The sequence below is a fragment of the Panthera uncia genome, chromosome D1 (assembly GCF_023721935.1).
Source record: "Panthera uncia isolate 11264 chromosome D1, Puncia_PCG_1.0, whole genome shotgun sequence".
Taxonomy (NCBI): Eukaryota; Metazoa; Chordata; class Mammalia; order Carnivora; family Felidae; genus Panthera; species Panthera uncia.
In genome coordinates this window covers 75,026,969-75,037,914 of record NC_064808.1, presented here as the reverse complement: position 1 = coordinate 75,037,914, position 10,946 = coordinate 75,026,969, and the positions used below count along the sequence as shown (strand labels likewise).

Genomic DNA, 10,946 nt, shown 5'->3' with positions numbered 1-10,946 from the left:
AATTAAGTAAAAGCAAAATAAATACTATTTAAGTCAACACTGGTGATACTCAAAAATTTACCTTTTGTTTAAGGCATATCTTTCCATTACATAAGCATTAGAAACTCTGAACTAACATACAAGACATTAAGAGCTGAGAGCAACCTTTGAATTGTGCATTATTAGCATGGCATAAATATTAGTCCCCAGCAGTTGTGTGTTACTTTGAATTTTTCTTCAAGGCTCTATATATTCACATTGCAAGTTTATTCAGCTTGAGTTTGTTGAGTCTCTACCCCCAGTTTTGTATTCAACCTATGTACTCAAATTCACTATTAGAAATTATGATATCCTATGATATCCACAGTCTAGTGAGAAAAAAAGGGGTCATATCACACCCCCATAAAAAGTTTAAAACATATTCTGAAACTGAGAGAGCCTGCAATCTCTTGGGGAGGATGGGATGGGGGTGCGGTGGAGAAAATAGCAGGGTCCTTAATGGACATCTCTAGTTTTTAACTCCTTGTACCCAGTGCTGTCACATGTTCAGCCTCAGAGTATTCAGCCATTTTGCTTTATTTTGTGCATTCTCTGGGCTAATATTTGTGACTTTTCTTTAACTTCTTTATTTAGCATGTGTAGCTGACATAGAACAAGGCATCAAAGGAGGCTTAATAATTTTCCACAGAAATTCAAAGGTTACTCTTAAGTTTTGTTGACATCTTTGCTCGTAAAACAGGTCATATTTTATGAATTTGATTACTGGGACTTTGTGCAATTTTCTAAGTCAAGCAAGGAAGCTTAAAGCTTTTATATTTTATTCCCCTTTTGGACTCTAAAGGATAAAATGGAACTCACAGGAGAGCAGAATATGAGATTCCATAAGCCCAGTTCAAAGAATCAGGATAGAATCTTCGCTGAATAAAAAAACAATTCTATTAATTTTTAAAAATGAATCTGGCTATGAAAATAACATAATGTGTCACACATACACACACATGCCTGTAGTGATACACGCATATCTTATACAAGAAAACAAAATAATGCAGATATATATATCACACACATATATATGCATATATTTAAATCTTCCTTGTCTTCTGAGCAAACACTAGACTATTATATTAATTGGAAGTTGTATAATGAACTTTGCCATTCATTAGATTTGTTCTTCATCTTGGGTTCAATTAAATAAAATCCTAAATATTTGTGGGTAACCTCACATGGGTTTTAATTATGATTTAATATAAAGATTCCAAATACCTCTGCCTTTCTGCTTTCATGGTAATTAGATCCTAATAAAGGCTATATTGCAGAATGAAATTCTTTGAATATGCAATCACTGGCCTACAGACCATTAACAGGGTATTTGCTTAAGGGGATTTCACAAGCTGAACTGTGGAAACAGCTTGTGCCATTGCTATGTCATCTTCTAGATAGACTATCTGCACTGAAAATTCAAGATTAAATTATTCTAATTACTGTTAAATGCTTCCAAGTCACAAAAGGCTGTGGTTTTCACAGAGTTTGAAGACTCATCGCAGACCCCTCCTCCTTACAACCCGACCACTAACCCCCAATCTCACCACTCTGTGGGTTTGTGTATTTTGAGTTGCTACTGGCTTACAAGGAAAAAAAGCTATGAAAAAATTTTTAAAGATTTTTTAAAATATTTGTAAAGATACTTGCTAATAAAAACTGATGTGAAGTAGCCCTTGTCAGTTTAGAAGGAAGATATTTTCCAGTGACCCTGCTAAACAGCCTGGGAAAAGTTATTTACAAATTTAATGCGACCCTCACCGTTTCCTTCATCCTTCCTACTTAAACCTACACACTTAATTTTTCAAATAATATTCACCTTTTATTTTCTGAGCTAAGAGAATTTAGTTCTCCCCGTTCATAAATTTTAAAAATAGATCTACTGAACCTCTCCTAACCTTGGTTTTGCAGAATCAAGGCACACCTAGAGAAAGACAGGGAAAAGTGTATATTTTTTAATAAAATCTTCTTCCTGATCTCTTTGGGAAACCTCCTGAATTTTAGCCTACTTACTTACCGATGAAAAACAAATAGATGAGGCAATATGTGTTTGCCTATATTCCTAGGGAGTCTGAGTTGGCAACAAAACACGAGGCAAGAATCCAGAAGTGCCAGACTCTAATATCAACTCTGGGAGAAACTAATCTCAAATTCTCACATTTTTCACATTTAAAATTGGAATGGGGTTATTGGGAGGCAGTCAACGAAAACCATTGTAAGTAATTCTGTAAGTATAATATGCAAATAATATGGCAAAAAGCCCAAACCTTATTTTTATTTCATTTCCCCCAAATTTTACAGTTTTCTTATTTCCGTTTTCTCTTGAACTCTCAATTTTTTTCCCGGAGGAACTGTAAGGTTAATGGTTAAATATTATATGAAGACCGATAGGAAGACTAGGGGCCCAAGGTGCATAGCACATGTGACACAAATCACCTTGTTTGGCTTGGTGGTTGAACAGCATAACCTCAGAGCCCGTGACATATTAAAAGTAAAAAGACATCCCAGGCTGGAGGAGGGCTTCTGAGATAAAACCATAGGTACATACGGAAGGGTTAGCAGCAGCGGCCTCCTTAGAATAAGGGAGGGGATGGAAGAAATGAACAAGCGCTGATGTTTGCGAAGTACTTCTTACATGTGCCGTGTTCCTGTCCTCCCCCCAACAGCCCATATACATAACAGCCTTAGCACTTACCACAGGAGTGGTGTTGTCTATCTTCTCCACTGAATTATATGTTCATGGAGTAGAAGATCAAATATAATGTACGATCTACCTGGGACAAAACGTTACCTACCAGTGACCGGCACAAAGCAGGCAATTAATACATATCTGTTGACTGAATGAACAAAGCCATGTGTTAACAGTTAACATTCCCATTTGATGAGTAAGGAGATGAAGGTTCAGGGTGATTAAGTGACATAGGCGGATCACAGACATCACATAGGTTAGTAAGTAGCTGAAGAGGGAAACCCAAGCTTGTCTGACAGGGAACCACACTCTCCACTAGAGCAAGCTGCCCCACGGAAGTCAAAGTGGGACCAACTGTCAGAGAAAAGTCTCAGATTTTTTTGTGAAAGGGTGGCAGTGAGAAAGGAAGCTTCCACGCATCCCTGCCTACAACCAAAAGATGTCCAAGAAGCAAAAATGGATAATTTGGTTCCTGGGTACAGTTCAAATGAGGATAAAATCAGAGCATTGGGGTGGATTTCCTGGCAGCTTCTTCAGTAATGTTTTTTTCCCTCCAATGGCTTGTGTTTGTTTGCTTTTCTCTTTGCGTCTCCCCTAACTCTTTCACCCCAGCTTCTTCCTTTCTGTCGTTCAAAATTCCTGGGAGACAACTTTATCCAAGGGTCAGGAGAAGCCACCAAGAGGTCTTGACTGATTGATTGCACAGGCTCTGCAGTCCAGCCACCAGGGTTCCATCCCAGCTCAACCCCACCCTAACCAGGTGACATTGGGCAAATTACTCAGCTTCTCACTGTCCCAGTTGCTTCCTCTGAGAAATGAGGCTGTTAGTAATAAAATCTACCTACTGTTATAAGAACTCAATGAGTTAATACCTGGCAATTGCTTAGCACACTATCTGGCATATACTGGGAACTTAATGAAGAGTAGCCATTCCTATGCCATTAGCCCTAAAATTCAGGACCAGAGCCAGCTTCATGCATACTACAGCTCATTAATCCCCAAACACATCTGTCATACTCCAGATTAGGCTTGCTACATCAGGTTCCAATACAAAACTCTTTTCCCAAAGGCAGCAGTGAAGTGTTGCTGACAGTAAATGAAAAAAAAAATTTTTTTTTCTTGTATCCCCTGACTTACATAGTCAATGGCTTGGGACACAGGCAGCTGCCTTTGGGGTCGTTCTTCCATACTAGCTGCTACACGTAAAAGCCTCCTGGGTCTGGATAGAGAAACGAAAAAAGAGCAACGTTCTTATTTTTTTCTTGCATGTATTTTTCCAATAGTATCGCAAGTTCATTTGAATTCAAGAATGAATCTCCACATCACTCGACCTGAAGAACAGAGGACTAGAAGGTAAGGGAGGAAACCAGCTCACTGTGTTTGGAGCTATTGACAGAGCTGGGGTCATGTCATGATCAGCAAAAGCAGTGATTGGGGTGAGATAGGAGGAGCTGGACTAACTAACAGAGGCTTCTTTTTCTCCTGTAATGACATGTCCTGGGGTGTGTAGTCCACAGTTAGTGCAGTTCTTTAAGGGAGTTATCAAGAACTTTTTCTATCCTTCCACCCTGCCCTCTTTAAGATGCATTTCCAAGCTTTTAGCTATAATGTGGTCACTATACTGTCTGTCATTGGGTCACAAACCACAGTAGAAGAAGTGAGGAAAAAAGGCAAAGGACAGAAGGTTGAAAACACAGGCCAACAAAATAGAATTCTTTTAAAATAGCCTCCACAAAAATTCCACCCACTGACTTGCATGTACAGATCTTCTGGGCCAAAAATATTAGGCTCAATCACATAAAATTGCTGATAGTCAACTGTGCTGATGTACAAAAAATACACAGCATAGGATTTCATCTAATACAGCATATGGTAACCACAAGAGAGACTGAGACACGGGGTGTTTTATCTGGACCTACTGCTATTGAACAGAATCAAGATTTGGTTAGTAATAATAAGTGGCTGAAATAATACTGAATAATAACTAGCAGTGTCTCCTCTATCTTCGCCAAAGAGGAAGTCTATGTTAATATCAGAGTAAATACATTATACGCAAAGGCACTCGAGGACAAAGAGGACATGACATAATCACAAGTGCAATTAACAAGATAATGCGTTTAATAACATAGCTTCAAGATTTATAAACCACTATTAACAGAAGAACATAAAAATATTGACAAATTCACTTTCAAAGTGGGATATTTTTACATGTTTTTCTCAGTAACCAATAAGCTGGCCAAAAAAATGAGCAACATGATTAATAAACTGTCTTCACAATCATGGGTAGAACTCTGTTCCCAACAGAAGGATTATTTTCTTTCAAGCACATGGGAACACTTCGGAAATGACCACATGTTCAGCTATTAAACTCATCTGAACACATATCAAAGAATTAATATCAAACAGTCCATGTTCTCTGATAAACATGCAATTAAGTTAGAAATGAATTTTAAAAAGAAGTAACTTTTAAGAGTTCAAATGTAGAGAGGGGCACCTGGATGGCTCAGTCAGGTAAGCGTCCAACTTCGGCTCAGGTCATGAACTCAATGGTTCATGAGTTCAAGCCCTGTGTCAGGCTCTGTGCTGACAGCTCAGAGCCTGGAGGCTGCTTCAGATTCTGTGTCTCCCTCTCTCTCTGCCCCTTCCCTGCTCATGCTCTGTCTCTCTCTGTCTCTCAAAAATGAATAAATGTTAAAAAAAAAAAAACAACCTTTTTTTTTAAAGAAAATGAAAGAACATTACTTGTTGAAGTTGACATTTTATGATGTTAACATAATCATACTAAAATCTAACCAGAAATAAAAACAGGAAATAAAATCAAAATCCAATATGATTATCATAATAAATATTTGCTCTCAATATGATCATCACAGAAGCACTAAAGGACTACTCAAAATTAGTGGTCATGGATTTAAAATGCTTATTTATTTTGAAAGAGAGAGAGAGTGGGCATGTGCATGAGGGAGGGTGGGGTTAGGGGAGGGGTTGAGATGGCTGTGGGGAGGGGCAGAGAGAGAGAGGGAGAAAATCCTAAGCAGACTTCCTGCTGTCAGTGCAGAGCCCAAGTGGTCATGCATTTAAAGTGAAATCACTCCTCATGATTTTATGTTTCTACACCTACATTCAGTTTTCACAAATGCAGGTGCAAAGTATGTTGGGTTAGACTTAACTAAGGTGGTTTTCCCAAACAAATTGGAAGAAGCCAAGAGGAGCAAAGCTGCTGAGAACATAAAAAAGGGAGTCATTAGAATGACAGGCCACAGATTCTGTTCTGAATAAGGAAGGAAGAATGGATAGCAGGGGAATGAGGGATGATTTAAAAAAGTATGAAGATCAATGATCTGTAGTCCTGGTGGGGATGAAAAGCTGATTTTATCAGTAATCTTGAGAGGTAGGAGAGGTCATACTTATGCATGAAGATACTGAGACTCAGGTATGTTAATGTTCTTTTCTAAAATGACTATAATGCAGTAAATAAACAGAAGAACTTTCACTCCAGCCTGAATAGTTTGGCTCTAACTCCTTTTCCTGGACCTGCAAAATTATTCTGCAGCCCTGTCCAACACTGATTTGCTGTAACCTTCCTAGCTATCACAAGCTCTCAGGGATTAACTCTCACTTAGGGTCAGTTTAGGATTCCTACATCATCAGTCAGACCCTGATAAAGTTCCGATTATATTGTTATTTTTGGTAATGATTTAAATTCTAATTCGCTGAAATAAATGTTTTCAGGAGAGAGGAAACATCTCTTTAAGAAAATAAAATTAGTTCCATGGTCATAAAATATCCATAGTGAATAAGGATGGAGATTGCAGCCCAACATTCCCCAATCCCTTTATATTCTAGCACAATTTAACGTTCCTCCAAACTTACTCCTCTTGGATAACCCATTCACAATGTTTCCTCTCTCCTTTTGGGGATGTTAAATTTTGAACACATTATTTACTACCTGCAGTTTTGCTGTTTCTTCATTCTATATAACAATTTGTCTGAAAAGTGCCAAGAATCCTCTTCCCTAAGTGCCTATAAATCTCCTCATAGTGTCTATTTGTTGGGTAGCCCTCCTCCCCCTTGCTAATCTTACCAAGAATTCCTTCAAGGTCATCAAACTTGAAATATGAATTTATAATCATTATGTAATAAGATCTGGGGAAACTTCAGGGGGATACAAGGGAGACTTGTTTGGACTTTTGGGGGGGGTACAAACTGATATTTATTCTTCTGCCAGTATCAATAAATAAGAGCAGGTGTAATTTATGTGTGTGTCATCATTCAGAAAATTGACAAAAATGACTACCAAGTTGTCTCTTAAGTAAACCAGTTATCATTTAGGATCAGGGTCAGAACAGGTAGAGTGGTTATGTTGATTTATCTTCTAAGTTGTGTGCCACGTTCTCTGATCATCAGTTTCCTGAGTGTGACCTATCAGCCTTGAGAGACACCCTTTCAAGTAAACAACACCAGCACATTATGTCTTTGAGGGGCTTCACCACAACTGTAAAACAATAAATCAAGAGCAAATTCCTCCTAAACTTATGTTGCTAAGATATTATGGTGAGAGAACAAGAAGTACTCTGGAGAAATTAAAATAAAATACTTTTTCATAATTGGAATGCAAAACTCTGTCTGTCCTCAGTGTCCAAATTGCTGTCCTAAAGAGAATCTGTGTTTAGAAAATACACTTGTTATCTTAGTATTTTCTCCTTTTTTATCACTCCTAAAAGGCCTTATTTGCCCTTGTTTTTATTTCTCTTTCCCTATTCCACCATATAATTTTCTCTTACACTTATTTATTTTTGATTTCTCAGTAGTTTACCCTACTTGATTTTCTATACAATATTGAATTCCTGCCAGTTCTGTAAAAACTCATTTCAGATCGCTTTAAAGTGTGATTTTTCTCAAACCCCAGATGCAATAAATGTGAAACACTGTGCCATGTAGAAATTCCAGTCACTGCATTTGTTTGGTTAAGACAACTTAATTGCTTGCAGAGCCAGCTCCAGTTTCAGCTAAAACAAATTCAATGGCTGTTGTGAGTAAGGTGAGAACAAAAAAGAAATAATATATCACCTGTCTGCCAGGGGCTCTTCACGGCACCTATCATTGGCAAGAAGTCAATGTTAGAGGGAGGGGTGTCAAAGAGGGTGAGAATAGAGAATGGAAAACTAATGTTCCTATGAAATTATTGCTGAACCAAAGGTAGAAAAATCATATCAGTATCAAGCAAACTTTTCAGATAAGAGACAGTTGCACAGAAGAGGCCACGGAGAGACGTTATCACAGTAAAATGTATTTAAAAAGAGAGAAAGACATTCTTTGTTCAAAATCTGAGTCTCTAGAGATATCAAATCAAAGAGATCTGATAAGCTGTGGCTGAAGTAGAAGCAAGTTGACATTGCCCAAGATGTATAATTTTTTAATGTATACATTGTTTTGAAATCTCATTATGACTCCCCTCTAACTCAGAAACTTCTATTGTGTATTTAAGAGAAGATTGAGGTTAGGAAATGAGAAATGGCTTGGCCCAATCCCAACCAAACCACACAGATCCCACAGGTAAGGGGGCATGGTACAGACAGATGTTGATGAGAGAACCCCGATGCCCACTGGAACTTTGTATCTTAAGACTATCTCCCATGTACAGGACTTTAGGGCAATAAAGGGGACTATCAGAGAAATCTTAGGGAACCAGTATGCCCACTTTGGGCAAACAATATATTTTGATAGGCTGTGCAGATTTACTTCCACTGAAGGTCATGCTCAAAAGAAACCATAATGTTCAAATGGGTGATATTGGCAAGAACTGTGCCACAGGGGCCAAATGACAGCAGCACATGTCTTTGAGAATAATTCTGGGCTCCTTCCACCCAGCAGTCCCTAAGGATATTGTTTTATCTCTATCATCCAGTGGGACCTGTGAAAGCCTGGAGCATTAGAGTTCCCTTTTCAAGTAAAGCACTTGAAAAATTAATCAAGGAGAATCCATAAATTCTCTATCTAAAATGAGTTGATATTAGATAGCAATTTGTATAGCAGTTCACTATACAAATATCTTTGAAAAGATAGTTCAAAAAATAAGGGCATCTAGCAATTCACCGTGCAAGACATGTAGAAACGCAAAAGACCATAGAGAAGAATGTCCCCTACCACAGCCTCTCACTGAATGGCTGTCCCAGAGATTAATATTTATGTAAACAGTATCTATAGGGCAAAGCAAGAACCCCCATCCCACACTTTCTATACTCTCAGAGATTGTCGGAAAAACATATATTCCAAATGCAGTCCTCAGGGCCTGTTGCAATTTCTATCTCCTCATGTACTTCTCTATCATTTTGTAATAACTGAGTGGCTCTATTTCGTAGTAGAATGCTCCATATTATTTACTGAGTCTTTTTATCTGATGGGCATATTGTCAAGCATTCTATGTGACTTATATCATTTAAGGTTTGCATTAAGGTTATAAATGAGATATTATTATCCCTATCTTACAAAGTAACAAGATTTTCATTCAAGACTGTATGGTAAATCTTCTCTGTGACCTACATACACGCTCACACATAAACACCCACACAAACTTATACACATACTCAACCTACCCCCACTGATACCCCAAAAAGAGTTGATAAAATTTAAAAAGAAACACTATAAAGATGTAGCCATTCTCAAATACAAAATCAATACCTCTATGCACGGAAAAAGTAACAAAGCTATATAAAGCAGTGAGTAGGACTAAAGGCACAGCCTCCTGGGCTCCACATATGAAAGCAGGCAATGGAATTTAGGTACTTGAACTGAAGGTACTCCCATACGGTAGGGTTTCAGAGCCAAAACCATTGCTTAAAACAGGGGTCCTACTCTTTTTCTTAAGCATGACACTGAACATCCTAGTGTCGCCATGGGCCACTGCCCTGCCCAGCGTTATTGTATTGTAAGAACAGGCCATATCCAAACTCTCCCTTCTGCAGAGACGTCCCTGGTGCCAAGATCCACATCTTTGACCTGGGGCAGAATAAGGCGAAAGTGGATGAGTTCCCACTATGTGTCCACATGGTGTCAGGTGACTATGAGCGGCTCTCCTCTGCAGCCCTGGAATCTGCCCATATATGTGCCAATGAGTACACGGTGAAAAGCTATGGCAAAGATGGTTTTCACATCCAAGTGCGGCTCCACCCCTTCCACGTCCTCTGTATCAACAAGATGTCCCATGTTGGGGCTGATGGACTCCAGACAGGTATGCGTTGGTGCCTTTGGAAAGCTCTGGGGCACCAGTGGCCAGGGTCCACCATTGGCCAAGTCATCATGTCCACCTGTACCAAGCTGCAGAACAAGGAGCATGTGATTGAGACTCTACTCAGGGCCAAGTTCAAGCTCCCTGGCTGCCAGGAGACCCATATTTCCAAGAAGTGGGGTCTTACTAAGTTTAAAGTGGACAAATTTGAACGAATGGTGGCTGAAAAGTGCCTCATCCCAGATTGCTGTGGGATCAAATACATACCTAATTGTGGGCCCCTGGACGAATGGCAGGCTCTGCACTCATGGGAAACTCGGCAATGCCCCAATAAATCCTACCTCCTGCAAAAAAATAAATAAATAAAAAATAGAGCCCTACTGGTGAAGAGGACTTCAAAAGGTGACCATTGTCACAGAATGGAGCTTAGATAGAGCTACATTTTGATAGAACCATAAAAGACAAAAATTCCTTCCTTCCAGCACTGAGGCTTAGATGACCAGTGATTCAGTAACTAGTCTGTGATATGCACGGTACCAACACAGGCCATAAAGATGGAACATATGAAACAGTCCCAGAGGGGCCACTGACGAAGGTAAGTAAAAACTGAGATGAGGAAGGGGCATTTGGGTGGCTCAGTTGGTTGAGTATCTGACTTGATTTCAGCTCAGGTCATGATCTCATGGTTCGTGAGATCAAGCCCTGGGTCAGGCTGCTTGGGATTCTCTCTCTCCCTCTCTCTCTGCCCCTCCCCTGCTTATTCTCTCTCTCCCTCTCTCTCTCTCTCTCTCTGTCTCAAAATAAATAAATAAATGTTTAAAAATTGAGGAAAAAAAAGGAGAATGACAAATAGAAACTAAAACAAGATGATAGACTTAAACCCAGCCATACTAGTAAGTAAATAAAATTTTAATATGATAAACACTCCAATTAGAAGGGAAAGATTTTCAGAATGTATTTTTTTAATCCAAGTATGTACTGCCTAGAGTAAATATGCTTTAAATATGAAGA

At 38.9% G+C, this 10,946-nt stretch overlaps 1 protein-coding gene across 1 annotated transcript; it reads left to right on the top strand.

Moving 5' to 3' along the window:
- The first annotated feature begins 8,273 nt into the window (after positions 1 to 8,273).
- Positions 8,274 to 10,297, top strand: LOC125929524 (60S ribosomal protein L10-like). Its single transcript, XM_049640817.1, has 2 exons — positions 8,274 to 8,345; positions 9,596 to 10,297. The coding sequence occupies exons 1-2, from the start codon at positions 8,274 to 8,276 to the stop codon at positions 10,295 to 10,297; spliced, it is 774 nt and encodes a 257-aa protein (XP_049496774.1).
- Positions 10,298 to 10,946: the final 649 nt, after the last annotated feature.

Excerpts from the sequence above, each read along its gene's own strand:
- LOC125929524 (XM_049640817.1), top strand. The coding sequence starts at position 8,274 with ATGGTACAGACAGATGTTGATGAGAGAACCCCGATGCCCACTGGAACT. Across the intron at positions 8,346-9,595 it reads ATCTTAAGACTATCTCCCAT|TGTCGCCATGGGCCACTGCC; the intron begins GTACAGGACTTT and ends TGAACATCCTAG.